Genomic DNA, 19,922 nt, shown 5'->3' with positions numbered 1-19,922 from the left:
AAAAATGTGGCGTTTCCATGCTCGGAAATTATTTCCATTAAGCATCTCGATTCTTGAAGAATCCATGGTATTTTTAATAGCCATATTAAAAACAAAATGTGTTACTATGAAAATAATAATTAAAAAATATATATATATATATATATATATATAATTGAGGATCCAAGGTTATTATGTTATTTATTATTATATTAATAAAATAAAATAAAAAATAACAATAATAATAAAATGTATTGTATTATGTTGGATTGGGCCTTTAATTTATTTCTTTTGATCTAGCCCAAGAACAAACATAACAGAGCTTTTATATTTCAAACTCAAAAATGTATTGTATTATGTTGGATTGGGCCTTTAATTTATTTCTTTTGATCTAGCCCAAAAACAAACATAACATAGCTTTTATATTTCAAACTCAAAAACAGCAACGGTATTATCACGGTTGCCTTCTCCTCTGGCGACGGGTTGAATGACCAAAGAAAAATAACAAGTTTTGTAGGAACAAAATTTCAATAGTTTTTCATAAGAAAAGTTATTGTCTAGATGTCATTATATTTGGAAAAACATTTGGGTTTATAATAAATTGAAGTTACCAAACCAAATGCTTACGGTGCTCTGAATTTCCATAAAAAAGAGTTTATGAAAATTTTCTTTCTTCCAATCGGAAATTCAACACTTGCGTTTACAGTTAAACCTGCTCTAATACCACTGAAAGATAATCCAACAATGGCAACGGATCGAAGTTCCCGTGAGGGTGTTTACCACGCAAGACGGAGTAATCCGGAAACCAAGTTTGGTCTTGAATAATCTGGATGTGCAATGGTTTTGAATGTATATGAAGAAAACATTCTGCCAATGTATTTATAACCACAATGGCACCTATTTGCTAAAGGTCACAACCTTTGGAAACAATGCATCCATTGAGTTCAAATTCAACTTATCAGATCAATCCGTTTTCTTGCGGGACGGTTCTTTAGAATTTCAAGAGAGAAGATTGAGTGAAGTGAGTCACACCACATTATGGTGTGGCCACTCTTTATTCCATCAAAATATAACCACGTACATTTCTCGTGCTTCACCAGTACAGAGAATTTAAGAGTAAGTATGGTTTAATTTAATTTAATTTAAAAATAAATCAAGAAACATACATCATGAACATTATTTTATGAGAAAATTCGAGTTATTACCATTTAAATAATCACTGGGTGGTGAAATTTCTGGTAATGGTGCCTACATGTATCAACCTTATCGTCGTAGAAGCAAGGCAGAAAGGGGGTTGGGAATAAGAAAAGCTAGGGAACATAATACAGCATTATTGACTAAACTTGGGTGGAACATGCTGCATGATAAGAACAAATTATGGTGTAAAGTGCTTCACTCCAAGTATCTGCGGAAGAATACATTTTTTAATTGGCCTCTCCAAAAGAGATCATCTCATGTTTGGAAGAGTATATGTAAAAATAGAGATAATTTGAAGAAAAGAGTCAAATGGAATGTGGGTAATGGTGAGAATATATCCTTGTGGTGTGACTGGTGGTGTGGTAATCAACCATTAGCTACAACTTACATTTCCCAACAAGATAATGGTCTCCAAAAAGTTAACTCAGTCCTAGATGATGAGGGCAATTGGGACATTGCTGCCTTGGAAAATCTGTTAAATCCTTAAGATGTCCAGGAAATACTCAAAGTTTGCAGGCCCAGATTTGTCACTTACATAGATACACCTGTTTAGGTTGGTTCCAACAGTGGCAACTTCACTACCTTATCTGCGTATAAGATCATTGCAGGCCAGGATGGGGATGGCAGGGATTGGAAATGGCTCTGGAAAATCAGGGTCCCTCAGAAATTAAAATGCTTTATCTGGATCATTCTTAAGGGAAAGTTGCTTACTAACCACATGAGGCTTGTGAGGAACATGACCACATCTGAGTTATGCCCTCGCTGTGGTTTAAGTAGTGAAGATTTGAACCACCTCCTCAGAGAGTGCATCACATCCAAAAGTATTTGGACTGAAATTAAAGATATCACCTGGTGGGAGAATGGCTGTGGTAGGCCCCTACTTGAATGGATTACTTTTAATTTAAAAAATACCAGTGAGTTTTTTGGAACAAAATGGCAAATTGTGTTTATTACTACCCTTTGGCAAATCTGGACAGATCGTAATAAACTTGTGTTTGAAAATCTAAATTCCTCCATTCAAGTCAGTCTCAAGAGCATAAGAAATTATGCTCATGAGATTGATGAAGCTTACCAGTCTGGGCTCTACCCCAGGCCTTATCAGCCTCGACTAATACATTGGCTTGGTCCTTCTGCAGGTAAGATTAAACTGAATGTTGATGGCTGCTCTAAAGGCGATCCGGGGCAAGCTGGATATGGGGGGCTGTTGCGGGACGAAACTGGCATATGGATCTGGGGCTATTATGGAAAGTTGGGCCATTGTTCAAGCCTTGAAGCTGAATTGCGGGCTATATATAGAGGCCTCACTATCTTATTTCAAAAAGGCATGAAAAGAGTAGAAATTGAATCTGACTGTGAACTTGCAATAAATCAAATACAGAATGGTCCAAATACCAATTCTCCATACAAAGCTCTGATAGAAGATGCAAGGTTCCTTCTGAAAAGATGTGATTGCCTTCTGCGACATACACCAAGGGAGGGCAACATATGTGTTGATAAGCTTGCAAACCTAGGTGTGGAGCAAAGTGAACATGTAGTACTGCTTGAGGACCCTCCTGAAGAGGTGAAGAATCTGGTCATAGAGGATATGACTGGAGTTAGTGTGCTAAGAAACTAGATCTTATTCTATCTGTAGTATTTGCTCTATTTTCTTTTTCTGTAATCTGAACTTCCTTTGAATCAAATATATATATATATATATATATATGTATATATATATAATGTATAATTGAAATCAAACATGATGGCCAATCCTTTGGATTTACACAGTAGCACAGTATAATAATTTTGGCTGGTGTATCTGTATATCCTCCTCCTCCTCCACATTCAACAACTTCACTCAGTTTTGCTATCAATGCTAAGGAGAGAAGGGTCGGCCTAATTTTCCGAGGGCATAAAGCGAAACAAAAACGAAGATTTATATTCATAAAAAAAAAAAAAAAATTATCTTATTTCGTATCACTATCGTGGATTGATATCAAAATAGATATCAAAATATATTCATACTAAAAAAATAAAAAGTTATCAAAATTAGGAAAACTTTATTCAATTAGAATGTATTGGATATATATTGAATTAGAATAATGTTATATGTACTAATTAGTGTACTAACTGTGATGTGACATAATTTTAAAGGTTTCGGGTATTTATAATTTGTATAATAGGTGAGATCAATAATAATGTTATAAGGTATGTTGATACACTAATTAGTATACTAATTGGTGCAGGTAGCACCACCGATTGAATTAATTGTTGTTTATTAAATATATAATTTATGAGTGTGGTTACATTGTTGTTTATTAAATATATTATGTATGAATGTGATTAAGATTGAATTAATTATTTATTGCACTAAAATCTTATAAATAAGAAAAGTAAAAAAAAAATTAAAGCAAATTTATTTATTCCACTAAAATCTAATAAAGAAATAAAATAAAAATAAAAAAACTAGGGGCCCTATTTTGGACAACTAACATTTTGTGTGTGTATGTAATGTTTCTCATTCAAAGGCCACCAATATTTTGTATATATTTTAATTTCAATTGGGTCAAACCACACTTATAAACAAATATGGACTCAATAAAATATTTTTGAATCCTTTAAATTGGTCCTAAAATAACAAAAACAATTTAGGCGTATTTATGTTTATAATATATTATAATACTTTTCTAAATTTGGGCCATATTTTGGGCCGATTTTTGGGCCGATTTTTGGGCCTAACGCACAGCCTCAAATACCTTAGCCCAGGGCCGGTTCTGAGTAGATACAGAACACCTGGTCGACTCGTGTTGGGTGTTGTTGGGGTTGCATTTTGGTCTCAGTTCACTACCATGGCTGGTAGTAGTAGCCGCAAATCTTTCTTTGCCTCTGCTGGGCAAAAGGGTTCGATTGATCAGGTGAATCTATACTCTTTTGTAGTGTCCACTATTAGGTTTTGTTGATTTTCTTGATTAATTTGGTTTCTGGGTCTTCTTGGATTGTGAAATTTGATGATGGGTATTGAGCAAAAGAAGAAATTTGATGATGGGTTGGTGCCAAAACGGGGAAATACAGTGGGCAGAGTTATTAAATTTTGATTTGCCATGATTGTGAAATTTGATGATGGGCATTGGGCAAAAAAAGAAATTTTATGATGGGTTGGTGCTAAATTAGGGAAATGCAGTGGGTGCAGTTAATTAAATTTTGGTGTGCCATCCTTGCTGGGGTTTGTTGAATTTGATTAACTGTGTTTACCTGCTGTGTTTATCAAATTTTGAGGTTTATGATAATGGGTCGATGACAAAGCAAAAGAAAAACAAATTCCATGTTTTTGGATTTGGAATTTGATGTGTTGTTTACTCCTGATGTCAGGATTTGGGGATGCCAGTTACAACTTTCAAATGGTATTTGTAATGATAAAATTTGAGTTTCTCCCCTGATGGAAGCAAAATAGGAGAATACATCGACTAACTTGAGATTTTCATGCCAATAATCAGTTGGAATTTAGAATTTGTGATCCAATTTTATATTTTATCATACCAATTAGATTTCAGATTATTTTGTTTCACGCCACCAAATCTTTTAGTGGCCCAACTTCTTTCTGATTCATTATTGTGGTCACTTGTTATTGAACTTCTTTAATTTCATCAATTTTTAAGGTGTTGAAGAATGTGGCGTGGCCAGAACAAATTCCATTCAAGGAAGTGGATTTTCAACGCTCTGACGAGTACAAGCTCTGAACTAATTTCTTTCTAGCATTTGTATTCCTTGTTAGCTTTTTCCCTCTCGTGAAAAGGTTTTCAATGACACTATTGCATACCTAACACACCATCACTTCACTAAATTTTTTTGAACAAGTTTAACTACAAGAATTTCAATTCCTGTTCTTGACGAATTAGAGACTGCATCACGATCATGTTCCACGTCCACAGATAACAAGTTTTAATGGTATGTCCATTAACAAGCATTGGTTTGTTAAAACAATTAAAATGTTTCATTTATGGTATCTTATATATTTGAACCGATATAAGTATGTCCCTTTTGTATGTTGTATTCTTCCACTTTTATTTATCATGGTAAATCTCACCTAATACAATTTCATGCCATGTATGCTAGAATTTCAGTTTGAGTAGTGATATTTCATTAGAAAACTGTCACAATGGTTTAAATTTAAAATAATTCTTGTCAATATAAGTTGTTTTATTCGAGCTGTTCGCTTTAAATTGAATCTGCGTGCTGTTTTTCGGCTAAATGATTTGAGTTAGTTTTTCATTCTACAAGGCTACAACATTATATATGATTTTTCCAGGTCACCAGATAAATCATTCTATGAATCTCCACGCTTTGTGACACATATTGATGATCCAGCCATTGTTGCTCTTACTAAGTATTATTCAGAGGTTTTTCCTCCTAGTGAAACTCCAGGAGTAACTATCCTTGACATGTGTAGCAGTTGGGTAAGACATTTGTGATGTTTGCATCATTCTGGTTTTATGTTGTTGACTTTTTTTTTTATAGTATCATAACCCCATTCTTGTACTTTATCTAGGTCAGTCATTTCCCAGCAGGATACAAGCAAGACCGGATAGTAGGAATGGGTATGAATGAAGAAGAGCTTAAACGGAATCAAGTGAGATCATGCTTGTTATATCATTCCAATAATCCTTAATGTCAGTTTTTAGTGTGCACATATCAAAATGAGTAGTCTATGTACAAACATTTGGATGTGAATTTGGTAATAGGGAAGGTTGATTTATCATAGTTGCAACCATCGCATTGTCCTTGACTATTGCTCCTCTTTTATGATCGTTCTTAGTTATGAAAAGTTCACTAATAAAATGTGTAGATACATGGACCCACCCAATCACAGTTGTCTCCACGACATCTTCACATCACCCTCATGAGGTCATGCGGACCACTCACACCACGTGGTAAGAAGAGAAACCAAGCCCTAACTGGGAGGTCAGGGGTCCTTGCCAAGGCAAAGATTGATTATTTCTCCCCTCATTATGGGGGCTTTGTTTTATGTGGTTTATTTCCTCCCATTATGGGCTCTTTCTTATGTTGGTGGTTAGTATTGGGTTGGTATTAGTTGTTGGACTATGATTGTCCGTTTGATGTAATTCTCTTCTCATATTTTTATATATCCTATTGATTGATAACAAAAAAAAAGGGGGGGTCATGTGGACCACTCACACTCCACATGGTAAGAAGAGAAACCAAGCCCCTCAAAAGTAAAAATCTTGCTTCTTATACCTGGAAAGTAGTTTATCAGTATGAATTGAAAGGTGATGCTTCATCTGTACACAAGAAACAATTATGATATGGATATGTAGGTGTTAACAGACATAGGTATTCTTAAATTATAAATGCTATTAATAATTTTGTGTTATGTCATACCTTCATTTTTGACCACCAAAGGTGTAACCAAACCTGCATTGCACATGCTCATGGTATTTTTGTATTGTTCAGATGAAGAAACTCATAATTTTTTATTTGATTATTTGTAGGTTTTGACCGAATATGTTGTTCAAGACTTAAATGTTAACCCTAAACTTCCCTTTGAAGATAATTCCTTTGATGTTATTACAAACGTTGTAAGTACATCATTTCCTTTTTTGTTTGCCCCAAAATGAATATCTGCTTTCTTTGCTTGTTTTCATGTGATATCTATTTGAAATTGCAATTTCAATACTTGTATATCGACAGTTCAGTGAGTTTCCATTTATGAGCAATGGTTGGAGAGTAATCCTTACATAGTAATCAATTGGGGCCTGGGCCTCTATAAAAGCATATATTCATTAATGATATCCAAATCCCAACTATTAAATCTATCTTATTCGAAGTTATGGAATACAATGATTATAATTTGGTAATGATTTGATAAAATTTTTAATATTAAATATGAAAACTACAGTTTGAATTTTAAAAGACCTATGACCCATTATGCTGGTAATCTCTAAATGCAACAAAAAAAAGTCATCTAGTCCACCAACGTGGTTGTTACTTAAACTGCTTGGAGCACTGTAAATGAACAAGAAACGGCCAGAATATGGGCTTACTGTATTACAAGTGATCTCTTCGTTTGGTGTTATGGGGTTGATCTTGATTGATAGAGGTTGAGGGTGGAAAGAATGGAAATGGGATCAAGGGAAGCCACATAACATCTCCTAGTCTAGGAATCGAAGCTTCCGTTTCTATGTTAATCCGACTTAAGTGAAAGATCAAATGCTTCCCTTGATAAGCTTCATAAAAATCTTGATATGGCTCATGCTGTGAAAGTTTCGAAGAAAGAAGGGAGAAGAAGAGAAGGGGGTGGGGGGAGTGATGGTCGTCAGTCACAGAAATCATAGCCGGTTAGGCAATCTTTTCTCTTTCTTTCTTTTTAATTTTTTTATATATTTCTTCTTTCTATTATAATAATAGTTTGAAGGGCAATCTCAATTTGCAGTTTCTAAATTTTCTTTTAGGAATTATGAAGACAGACACATATGGCCCAAATTACCACCCAGTGTAATGCTATGGTATACATTTGATTTCTTTGCATCTTGTAGGTTAGTGTTGACTACCTGACAAAGCCTATTGATGTTTTCAAGGAGATGTGCCGGATTCTTAAGCCTGGTGGCCTTGCTATAATTAGGTGATGATTTGTGCATTTTGAAATAAGTTTAAAAAGAAAAGTAATTAAAAAAATATATATATTTAACTCATCTTTTTATAATGTTCCTTGAAACCTTGAAGAGTTTGGCAAGGTTTAACTCTCCAACCACTTCCAGCTTTCTTTCCTACCAGTAACAATTTCTTAACATGGATGGACATTAACACCAAGCAATATGTCAAGTTCAAAAACATGCTAGTTTTTTGAACATTTTGACCTTTGATCTCAAAACAATCTGGTCAAACGTACTACTGATGAAGCCAAGGAGTAAGGGAACAGAGTGCTATTGGTAATTCATGTTGTTTTATTTTTGTACATCTTTTATGTGAATTTCACATATTGTGTTTGTAAATCAGCTTATCCAACCGCTGCTTCTGGACAAAAGCAATCTCAATATGGACAATAACCACTGATGCTGGTCATGTTTTGATTGTCGGATCATATTTCCATTATGCTGGAGGGTTTGAACCTGCTCAGGTAACAAACATCTCAAATTTGTTCAACTGCACAGCAAATGTTCTGTCTTATAAGTAAATATTTACTCCTTTTCAACAATAGCTTGATGTTGGCACGTGAATGGGAAGGAGGCATTTTTATCCTCCCTTTTCCCAAGTCAACATAGACATGACAACATCAGAACCGTCAACAGTTCACTATTTGCTCTTTCATTACAATATGAGGGCATTTCATTAACTTTGTGGTGTTGTTGGGTAGTGTGGATCCTAATAAGTACTAACCACCTAAATTTTGGAGTATTGGTATTTTTGGTAGCTCATTGTTCTACCATGTTGCCCCAATACTATGAATTTGTTGTTGAAATGTTGCATCTCTTTGTATTGTATTGTAACTCTTTCATATCATAGTGAAACTACAACGACATTGGATGTAGCTATATTCTGAGGTGAACCATGTAAGTCTTTGTGTTTTTGTATTCTGGATTTAGATTTTTGTTTTTATTCTTGTTTGTGTTTTTTGTCTCACCAATCCTGATTTGGTGTCCTAACATGTGTGTCTATGTGCGTGTTGGGTGTGCACTAACATACATATATGCGTACATGGAAGAGCAGACCTGAGATTTTTCCCTTAGTATGGTATGAAGTAGAAGTAGGGTTGATCACATGATTGGAAGAATCACAGCACACTGGCTGTGTTATGCATGCTCAAAGAACATTTTTTTTTATCAGCAAAGAAAAATTTCATTACCAGCATGAAATTAAAGGTATAGGAAGATGACATGCATCGAGAGAGATTCGGAAAGTACAAAATACCCTACTACTGCTACTTACACCCATACAACCAACCGCTTGGCCTCACGATTTTTTCTTTTAAACAAAAAAATTTAAGGACTTAACTAAAAATAAAAAATAAAATAAAATACATAAATCCCCACAAAAACAACCCACACAACCCAAAAATACACTCCTCTTAACAACACCTAGGCAGCTAACTCCTCTTAACAACAAACCACACACTACTAATCAACCCGAATATTTTATTCACCCATTCTGCTGCCCACCAAAACCAAGACCCACGCCACCAAAACCAAATCTTTTCAACAGCCCACCTGACAACACTTTACCAAGGCATGAAAAGCACTCTGCACCACCCAAACCAAAGCTTTTCAGCAGCCCACACCTGACAACACTCTACTGAGACAGTTCCTTGGCCGGAAAACTCCATAGCCAATAGCTCCAAGGCTGGAGAAACTCCACACCCAGCTCCACTTCCATGGTCGGGACCGAGCACTCCTAGCAACCGAACACACCCAAGGATGATCAAGACTCACAACCATCACCACAGCCGACCAAGACCCACTGTCGTCTCCACTTCCATGGTCGGACACAGCTTTCCGGCTCCAAACTCCGAACATGCCCACTGCAAAAGCCCCGGTGTTGACAATCCAAAACATCGAACAACTGCCGAGACATCACCATACATCTGGATGAAGTTCACCCCTCAAACTTCCACTCGAAAAGGAGCGCTCGAATGAAATCTTAGACAGATCTGGATCAACTACAATACCCTTGTTCCCTCCAAACAAAGCACCGAAGCAACTCCATAGATCCGAAACCGAGCTCATCCCTCAAACTCCCCCCCGCAAAAGAGCGCCCGAATGAAGATCCAACCAGATCTGACCATCCTCTATTCCGGTCCAAAACTGACCTCCTCCTACTCTGTTCTGACCCTTAAACCAAGCACCCCCAGTTGAAACAAAACATGCAACCTCAAGGTTGAGACAAAAACAGACAACAAAATAAACAACCTCCTGATGATACAAAATAAACAAACCGAAGCACCCCCTGATGAAACAAAAAAAGGACACCAAAGTGGAAAGAAATTGTGGGAATCAAGTTTATTGAAAGCAGAAACCAGCACACAAACACAAAAGAGAGCTGGGCCAGCCAACCGCCATAGACAAAGGCGGCGGTCGGCCGGCCAAAAGTGAGGCCCGGGGTGGAGGTTTTTAGAGAGAGAGAGAGAGAGAGACCTGTTAAAGTTAATTAGATTGTTATTGTATGCATGCTCAAAGAACATAGTTACAGTTACCGGTTGAAGAGGGCAACTCTGTTGGGGTTTTGAAACACTTCTGTCTACAGTTTTAGCATACCAAATGGAGATTAAAAATCCTTGAAAACCTGTTGCTCCACATTTGGATCTCTCTTCTTTTCTTTTTATCATCCAACACCATTTCTATGGTACGAATAAATTTTGTGATAGGCTGATTTTTGAGTTAAGCAAGTGTCAAACTCTCTCATATGTATTTGATAATTTGTGTGCAGGCTGTGGATTTATCTCCGAATCCAGGACGTTCAGATCCAATGTACATTGTGTATTCTAAAAAATTAGCAGCCACAGCCTGAAGAGAGTAGCACTAAGTATGGTGGCCATATGTTTTCAGGAAGTGGTTAGTTTGAGTTACTAATATTTAGAATTTTGAAATTTCCAATGTGTATTTTTTCAATTGTGTATTTATTTGCATATGGGCCAAAGGTTATCCATCTTTTTTTTATTTATTTATTTATTTATTTTATTATAGTAGATAGGAGAATAAGTACAATCATAAGACATTTATATAACGTATATTGCATCCACCTTTTTCTATTTCTTTTTTCAAATCTCTACCTAACTTCATAAACCAAACATGGCCTTAGAGTTGATAATTATTGTTTCTTCTCCAAAAAAAAAAAAAAAAAAAAAAAAAAAAAAAAAAAAAAAAAAAAAAAACAAGAAAGTTATATTTTTTATGAAGAATTTTTTTTAACCAAACTAAAGACTTTCTATTTTTGACTTTTTTTAAAAAAAAAAACTCGGAAAGTTGGTTAGAGATTGCTAAAAAGTTGCTTATTTGGTGCACGAGACTTCCAATAGGATCTCTTATAGTAATTAATTACTTAAATGTTTTGCTTTTTTGTTATTAATTTTAATAATGTTAGATCTTAGAAGCATATATTAAAATGTTTGCTACACTGTCGGTGAGGTCAGGGCCTGTGGATATGAAATCTCTTCACAAATTCTATACACCTTGAAATGTACAATCTTATAAGCTTTTGAGAAATACTATATAGTTTTTTTTAATGGGTGCCAAATTAAATCTGAATGATAAATTCGTCCAATTATATTAATTTAAAAATTGCTTAAATCCATTTAAATTTATAAATTGGGTTAAATGGGTTACTACTTACCTACTCAATTAATATTAAATTTCAATGGATTAGGCATGAGAATCACTTCACCACCTCCACTGCCGCCAGTCCAGCACCCCCACTACCACAATTGCTGCCCGAACACCTTTATTGCTACCACTCCGCCACCACAGCTGCCATCTATTGGAGGGGTGGGAAAAAAAATTAATAAAGTAAATAAATTCTTGGGTTCATTTGTCCAATTTGTATCTAATTCAACCCAAGTCATTTAAACTAATTTATTAAATTGGCATGTTTAGATTGTGTTGTTGAAAATGCATAATCCATGTTTAGATTGGATTGTTTTAAGGAAAATGTTATAGGTCCCAAATTTTTTATCAAATAAATTACCAAATGTATATAGAGTCCACAAAATTGCGGATTTCATACCTATGTGAGACATTTGGTTATTTGTTTGGTAGAAAATTTAGTATCCGGAAAATGGGAGAGACCCCCACTGAGGGGAGACCCCTAGCACCCCCAAGTGGGTGCCGATTGGTTGAATTTTTTTTTTTTTTTTTTTTCCTTCTATCTTTACCCCCACGTGTAAGTGGGGGTGGTAGAGGTCATTGATACTGGGATCTGCAACAGTTCTCTTTAGTATCCCTAACATTATCCTTGTTTTAAATACATGATCTGTTTTAATCAACCTATTTACTACCTAGCTATAAAGCTAACAATCAGTGTGATTAACATGATACAAAAGTCCATATTCTTTAGGAGAACAACAAGAATCTAAGTGGACTCGCGAAAGTAAGAATTCACGAGTGCTCTCTCAAAATGGGCTAAATCATATCCCCACCCCAATTTGAACAGTTGCAATGCAAAAGGATGGACATGCATCTAATAACTTTCAATGACCACTGAATTAGAAGAATCTAATACTTCTTCAAAAGTAGATTATTATTACCATTCTATGTTATCTTTATGCATTTCATAACGAAAAGAATATATAGAAAATGTAGCTGAAAAAGTACTGTCCAACTTTTCTTCAATTTTAGTCCATAACAGAGCTCTAATAAAAATAAAAATAAAATTGGGATTATATACAAAAGTGAGAATATATTCCCAAAAGCCAATTGGGGATTGGTATATATCACCAAAAAATTCATCGAAACTTTTTACCCGATTTCCTGTATGATATTGTAGGACTTATTACATGGCGATTGTTGCGTGAATACACATGAAAGATAAATTAAAACTCATAAAATACATTATGGTTACAAACCTTGTTTGGGAAATGGATTGTGTTTAGGAAAAGATCAAACCCAACCTTATTTGAAGTGGTCTCCTGTTTGTGCATTCCTGAAAGCACTGCAAGCGAAGAGATAAACCCAGATTAGAACCACAACTGCTATGATCAAGACCACATTCACTCTCCTCCATTCCTTTCTGAGGTTCCCAAGTAGACCAGCTTTGCAAGAATCACAATTATAGCACAACTGGGTCTGGTCATTATTCCAGAGAGTGCAATCTGGGTCGGCAATTGTGTTAACCGGGTTTATCCACAATGTTGGATTCACATACTGGTATCCACAAATAGTTGGTGGCTTGCAACATCCTGACTGTAAACAAAAATAACAAAGGGGAGATCTCATATCAGTTGGACAGTGAAAAACAAAACAAAATAAAACAAAAAAAATCTCATTTATATGGGATACAAATATGTCAGGACTGTAAACACAAATAACAAAGGGAAGATCTCATATTAGTTGGACAGTGAAAAACAAAATAAATCTCATTTACATGGGATGCAAATATGTCATGTGTTTGGTGCAAGTCTTGTAGGTTGTGTTTGCGTTATGATTTTGGACAAAAATTTGGAGAGAGAAAAGAAAAGGTGAGAGAAATATGAAGGAAATATAAGTCAAGTCTTTTATTAATTTCCTTCGTCTTTTCTTTTTTCTTTTCAAATCTCTACTCAAATAATCCAAACACAATCTTATTGTATGTGGTATAATTCTTTCTTATGTATCAGACTTACACTAAAAAAATTCTCATCTATAGTGCAATTCTTTATAGAATGTTCCACTAATATATACTTGATGTCAAAGGCTATAATGTTGACCCCGAAAAGAGTGTGCACGTGATATGCCCTTCATAACTATTTTACAAAATTTCATAATATAAATCATAAAATGTCATAACTTTTTTCACTACAAAATATCCTAATAAAAATCACAAAGTGTTATTACACTAATATTTGTAATTTTAGGGTTCACACCATATATTCACTATTTGTAACTTTATCATAAAGTGTCATAACACACACTACGAACATTCATAATTTTTATTACAAAAACTTAAAATTTTCTTACAATATGTACATTTTTAAGGCTGCATGCTCTAGATTTTTTCATATATACCTCAATTAGCAGGAAGGAAGAGAGCAAAAAGGCAAAAGGGAAACACAATTGATGCACCACCAAACTATGTCACACCACCATGTTACATGTATGTCATTAGGTCAAGGCTGGCAAAAATGTTATTCTTTTTATCTTCTTCAATAAAGACAGTGTATCAATGATCTCATTTATTCTAGTTTTTGATTGCTTTAGGTGCAAACTTTTCTGAGCCCAGAATACATAATGTTCCTATACAAAAAAATAAATAAATTAATACTTATAATAATGTTGGCTATTACTGTCACAACTAGAAACACCGACTCAACCACTGCCGAAACAATAGATCTGTTTGATACAAATTTTTTTTTTTTAAACATTAAAAGTTGATAATTAATAAATTAAAATTTTATAAATAAAAATTGCACTAAATAGTTTAACAAAAACTTCTACTAAATAACCCAATATGTTTGTAAATGTTCCAGCAGGCTCACGGCAAAGGTCTAATTAATTACTTAGCGAAAAAAGACTAATTAATTTGATATAGTTACATTCTCTTAAAATGGATCAATTAGCAGGCTGCGAAAAATCCGTTGAGCCACCAAATTGATTTATCTAATTCTAAAACTATATAATGATGCAAATTTTGAACCTTACAAAGTTAGTGAAACAATTAGATTTAACAAATCATAGATTATGAGACATAAAGGTTTTTTTTTTTTTTTTTTTTTTTAAATCATGGATTTAAGTAGAAATTTAAGAGGGAAGAAAATATGAATAAAATATAAGTCTATTTTTTTTATTTCTCCTTTCTTTTCTAAATTTTAAACTAAATTCATGATGCACAAGACCAAAAAAAACTTGTTTTTGGGTCCACCCACTGACCCTTTGTTCTATTCTTCAAAGTGGGTCCTAAATTCAAAGCCTAAAGATTGTCTTGGTTATTACACCAAGCATATGGATATTGTGGGCCTACAATTTCTCTCAAAATTCCAATTATTACATGAAATTATAAGTTCCATGTAATTTAAATGTCAAACAAGAGGAGAAACAAAGTGTGTAGGCAATTTAAGAGTAATGGTTTGGTGGATGATATATTGGTTCAGAAAGTGAAATGGCAAAACTACCCTCAATCAAGGACAACAAACAATGGATCTTGAAGAATCTTGAGACATTTTTTATCTTACATTTTTTCCAGGTATAAATTTTCTTTTAATTTTATTTTTTCTTATTTTTTACAAGAGAACATTACTATTTTTTTTCTCCTACAAAATTCTTCTTAATTTTTACTATTAAAAAAAAGGATCAGCTTCTTTCTAATGTACTAGAAGATTCAATTCATGGGCTGTGACTTAGCGATTCTTTTAATTTTTTTTTGGATCACGGACATTGGTTCAAAGAGAACTCATAAACTGAACCATACAATCCAATTAGTGCGCTGTAAAGGAGCTTCATTCTTGAAAATTTGTTCATAAGACATTATTAGTAAACAAGGGTTAGTGCTCAGACTTGTGAGGCCTACAACGAATTATTTTTTAATAATTTGAAATATTCATTTTTTAAGATCTTTCATTATAAAAAAAATAAAAATAAATCAAAAAGTAATATGATTTGATGATCGTAATTTTTTTATTTTATAACATTTGCCTTTAAAAAAAAAATAGATTAAAAAAATATATAAAAATATATAAAAGTGAATTGAGATTGTAAATATTTTTGACATTTCATATTTGTTATTGACATCCAGAAACACGTCCCTCCCCCCCCCCCTCTAAAAAAAAATAGAAGTTAAGATTTGAAGAAAAAAAAAAAAAAAAACATTAACTCCTACATTTTAACATAATTACATTAATTTTTCTTTTAGTAAAATCAAAGTAACCGAAACTAATACATATGGTGAATAGGCACTAAAATAAATAAAGATAGATATACATCTGAGTAGGAAAAAAAAAGAAAACATTGACTAACAAATAATTGATAAAAAAAATTTAACAGTTAAAATGTCAAAGAAAATTGGCATAATTATGTCAAAAGTATACAATTAACTGAATTTTTTAAAATCTCAAGAGAAGTGAGTGTAAAATAAAATAAAAAAAATTGTCATTTTGAGTTTTTTTTTTTTTTTTTTTTTTTGTATTTAGTGAATTTTTAAAAATATTTTAGTCAAAATTTTTAAATTTTTTAGACATACATATACTTAATTTAGATGTATGTAAAAAATAAAATATTTGCAAAGATTTTTTTTTTTTTTAAATTTGACAAATATATATCAATAATGCTTGAGATCTCGAATTCGAGGCCTCGAATTTGCCTCAAATTCTTTTTTTTTTTTTTTTGTGTTAGTTTGGCTTCTTTTTTTAAAAAAAAAAAATTTCCTCTCACTAACGTAGTCTATATGGTTTGTTAAGGTGAGTTTATCACTCAACCAGTCCAACCCAACTCACTCATCTTATCAAACCACATAGGCTGAGTTGTTTTTTTTTTTTTTTTCATCTGTTTGTTGGGCTGTGTTGGCTTGTTGTTTTTTTTTTTATTTTATTTGTTGGGCTGTATTGATTTGTTTTTTTTTTTTTAAAGGTGGTTATGTGTAGGAGTATGTCAAAATATTAGACATCCCGCACTAACTCATTGTACAAAATTATATTGAATTAATAAATTTTAACCAGCAGTCTAACTAATCAATCAATTAGGTTGGACTAATTGAGTGATAAAATTGACTGATCAGTTAAGCTATTGGTGAAATTTTGTTAATTTCATATAATTTTGTACAATGAGTTGGTTCAAGATGTCTAATTTTTTGGCACAACACATAACCACCTTTTAAAAAAAACCACCAAAAAAAAAAAAAACTAATTAACACAGCGCCAAAAAAAAAAAAATCGAGCCAAATTCGAGGCCTCTAGCACTATCAAATATATATATATAGAAAATTTACCTATAAATCTCATCTGAGAAATGGTGACCTAATTAGTCCCAATAGTTTTTTTATACAGTAATTAGTCCCACTGATTTTGAAAATATAGATTTAATATATTATTTAAAATTGAATTTACAATTATACCCTTATTTCTATTATATTTCCTTCTTTTTTTCTTTTATGCTAGAAAGGTAAGATACACAACCTATAAGAATCAAATTTAGGATGAATTTTTATATGAAAATATTTTTTTATTTGGGATGACTTGTAATGTAAGATTTTTCAAACATTTCAAAATGAGTACAAAAATGACTTGAAATATGAAAAATTTCAAATATTGTAAAAACATATAGGATTCTTCAAATATTTCAAAATGAGTACAAAGACTCCTTAGTTCTTTTGAGTAAATGTATAATTTCAACTTATAACACTCAAATGTACCATTCAAATGTAACACTCCAAACCCTTAGTGTAACACTCCGGTGTAACACATAAAAAAATTGCTTAGTATACTTTTTTTTAAATGTAATACTCCAATATAACACTCTAAAAAAGATATGAGATTCTTTAAACCATTTCAAAAGGGTGTGGGATTTTTTAAACAATTCCAAAAAGAGTACACAAAGTTTTGGATAAATATATAATTTCAAATTATAAGAAAAATATACTGTGTAGTTTTTTAATATTTTTATGTGTGTTACATTAGAATGTTACGTTTGAGATTATATTGATTGAAGTGTTACGTTTAGAAAAAATGCACTAAAAAATTGTTTTGTATTCTATATTAGAATGTTATGTTTAGAAAAAGTTTAAAGTGTTACATTATTACGTTTGGAAAAAATTTAAAGTATTACGTTGCTACGTTTAAAAAAAGTACACTAACAATTTTTTAGTGCGTTATATTTGAGTGTTACATTATTGAAGTGTTATTCATAATGTGAGATTTGTTTCAAAATGAGAAAAAATCCAAAATCTCTATAATTTCACATTGCCCAAATGTGTAAATGAGTATTATTTTGTGTAATTTCCACTTTAATGAAACTTTTGAGTTCAGAAGAAATGAAAGACAAAACAATTTATAAGATTATATTTTGAGATTTATTGGTGCTTTATCTGAAGAACAATAAGGGCAAATTACATAAATAGTCCCTATAGTTTGGGACTTGTGTCACTTTGATCCCTGACTTTTCAATTGTGACACATTTGACCCTAAATCTTATTCTAAATAAGGACAATTGAAGATACTATTGTTTAATTTCAAGGACAAAATCGTCAATTTAATAAAATATAAACTAATTTGACAAAAATAAATGTCAAAAAAATATTTTTAATTTTTAAAAAATTATTTTTATCCACCAATAATAAAATTATGTAAAATTGATAAAAATTAATAAAAATTACATGTTTAATTTTTTAAAATTAATTTTGCATGATCATTATTCAAACACATAATAAAAATTAATTTGGTAAAATAAATAAATAAATGTCTAAAAAATTTATCAATTTTACATAATTTTTATTTTTAGTGGGTAGAAATAATTTTTAAAAATTCAAAAATATTTGTTTGACATTTATTTTTGTTAAATTGATTTATATTTTATCAAATTAACGATTTTACCCTTGAAAAATCTAATGACATCTTCAATTGTCTTTATTTGGAACAAGATTCAAAATTCATGGTCAAATATATCACAATTGAAAAGTCATGAACTAAAATAACACAAGTCCCAAACTATAAGTACTATTATGCTGTGTTTGGTTGGAGTTTTTGAGGTGGAATTTGGAAAAAGAATGAGAAATGTAATCCTATTTATGTTTGGTTATAATAAAAAATATATGGGAAAAGAAAGGGGGTGAGAAATAAATAAAGAAATAGGATACCTTTTAGGACATCAATTCTATTTTATAACCAACACAACCAAACATAGTTGGGATTTGGAATTCTATTAATTCTTTCTCCTTTTCCTTTCATTTCCATTTCCCTTTCCATTTCCCTTCTCAAATCCCCCAACCAAACACAGCGTTAGTGTAATTCACCCGAATAATAAAATATAAAAAATCCAAAACTCAAAAGAAATGTATTTGAAAGTGATTCTCTCCGCACCTAAGAATAATTAATGACATTGCAATAAACTGTTCATTGCAATTTGCAACGAAGCAAACAGGACACAAGAGAAAAACAAAACAACGGAGTACTGACCTGAAGAGGAGAGATATGCGCAGCAAAGAACTGATAAGCAGAGATATAATTCTCATTGAGCTTAGCACAGAAACTAGACTCACCAAGACAAACCCTAATGTTCCCCCAATTCTCGGAATTGGTAACATGGTCTCTCAACCAGGGTGAGAATCCGGAGAGGCGGTACTCGCGAAATGCGCTGCCAGGGACGGAGTAATCGGAGGAGGGAGCAGTGAGGATGAAGGTGAGGACGATGAGGATGAGGAGGAGGGAGATGAGGAGGGCCATGATGAGGAGGTAGAAGGCGAGGAGGGGTTGTTTGTTCCAGTAAGCGCCGACGAAACCGGAGAGGGAGACGAGGAGGATGGCGAGGCCGAGGAAGAGGATTGGCCAGCGGAGGAGGTGGATGCACTCGTTGTCGGGTTTGGAGGCCAGCCAGATGCCGGAGGCGATTATGGGGATGGAGGAGAGGAGGGCTATGAAGTTTAGGAATGCTGTTATGTTGTTGCTCACTCCCATGGTTGTTCTGTTTTCTGTTTTCTGTTTTAGAGACAGACTGAGAGAGCGAGAGGAATTCCACTAAGCGTGATGGCAATTTGTGAAATTTGAGAGAGAGAAATGGGTGGGACGTGGGTTGTAGTTGTATGGTAATGGTACAGAAAAAAAAAAGTAATGGTGGGTGGGTGGGTGGTGGTGGTGTGGAGAAGGTGGCCCTTGGTGGGTAGGGGATCCAGGGGATGGGTTGTGCCTTACTTTTTTAACTTTTTTTTGTATTTTGTATGAAGTTACCAGAACATCCCTTATTATTTTTTATTTTTATTTTTTTTTTGTTGATAATTTGGCATTTGTTATTAATTGTAGGTTAACACAAAGTTTGGGTTTAAATTTTTTACAGGTTTTGCCAACCAGTGTCGTTAAGATGTTTGTTAAGGATATATTAATCCTCGAGTAATGTTATACTGCTTGAATTTTGATTTGCTTGGATTTTGAT

General features: G+C 33.1%; 2 protein-coding genes across 4 annotated transcripts; one reads left to right on the top strand and one right to left on the bottom strand.

Annotated features, from left to right (window-relative positions):
- The first annotated feature begins 3,929 nt into the window (after positions 1-3,929).
- On the top strand, positions 3,930-10,902 carry LOC114289478 (S-adenosyl-L-methionine-dependent methyltransferases superfamily protein). 3 transcript variants are annotated; one of them, XR_014330538.1, is made up of 9 exons: positions 3,930-4,070; positions 4,812-4,879; positions 5,462-5,609; positions 5,702-5,782; positions 6,663-6,749; positions 7,707-7,792; positions 7,894-8,077; positions 8,167-8,287; positions 10,591-10,902. XR_014330538.1 is itself a non-coding variant. In XM_082870508.1 (8 exons), the coding sequence occupies exons 1-8, from the start codon at positions 4,005-4,007 to the stop codon at positions 10,669-10,671; spliced, it is 738 nt and encodes a 245-aa protein (XP_082726634.1). In that variant the 5' UTR covers positions 3,930-4,004; the 3' UTR covers positions 10,672-10,902. The 3 variants fall into 3 exon arrangements, 1 of the variants encoding a protein (XP_082726634.1); XR_014330537.1 differs by having other exon boundaries at positions 7,894-8,287; XM_082870508.1 differs by lacking the exon at positions 7,894-8,077.
- A 1,654-nt stretch (positions 10,903-12,556) lies between these two features.
- LOC114289477 (tetraspanin-2) lies at positions 12,557-19,670 on the bottom strand. Its single transcript, XM_028233212.2, has 2 exons — positions 18,953-19,670; positions 12,557-13,058 (listed from the first exon to the last, which is right to left on the bottom strand). The coding sequence occupies exons 1-2, from the start codon at positions 19,448-19,450 to the stop codon at positions 12,768-12,770; spliced, it is 789 nt and encodes a 262-aa protein (XP_028089013.2). The 5' UTR covers positions 19,451-19,670; the 3' UTR covers positions 12,557-12,767.
- Positions 19,671-19,922: the final 252 nt, after the last annotated feature.

Source organism: Camellia sinensis, chromosome 5 (genome assembly GCF_055761805.1).
Source record: "Camellia sinensis isolate YWXY chromosome 5, ASM5576180v1, whole genome shotgun sequence".
In the NCBI taxonomy this organism is placed as follows: domain Eukaryota; kingdom Viridiplantae; phylum Streptophyta; class Magnoliopsida; order Ericales; family Theaceae; genus Camellia; species Camellia sinensis.
Note: the sequence above shows the minus strand (reverse complement) of the source record. Positions and strands in the feature narration are given on the sequence as shown.

Coding starts and splice junctions, on each gene's coding strand:
- LOC114289477 (XM_028233212.2), bottom strand. CDS start 19,450: ATGGGAGTGAGCAACAACATAACAGCATTCCTAAACTTCATAGCCCTC. Junction 13,059..18,952: donor CGCATATCTCTCCTCTTCAG/GTCAGTACTCCG, acceptor TTTTGTTTACAG/TCAGGATGTTGCAAGCCACC.
- LOC114289478 (XM_082870508.1), top strand. CDS start 4,005: ATGGCTGGTAGTAGTAGCCGCAAATCTTTCTTTGCCTCTGCTGGGCAA. Junction 4,071..4,811: donor AAAAGGGTTCGATTGATCAG/GTGAATCTATAC, acceptor TCAATTTTTAAG/GTGTTGAAGAATGTGGCGTG. Junction 6,750..7,706: donor TTGATGTTATTACAAACGTT/GTAAGTACATCA, acceptor TGCATCTTGTAG/GTTAGTGTTGACTACCTGAC.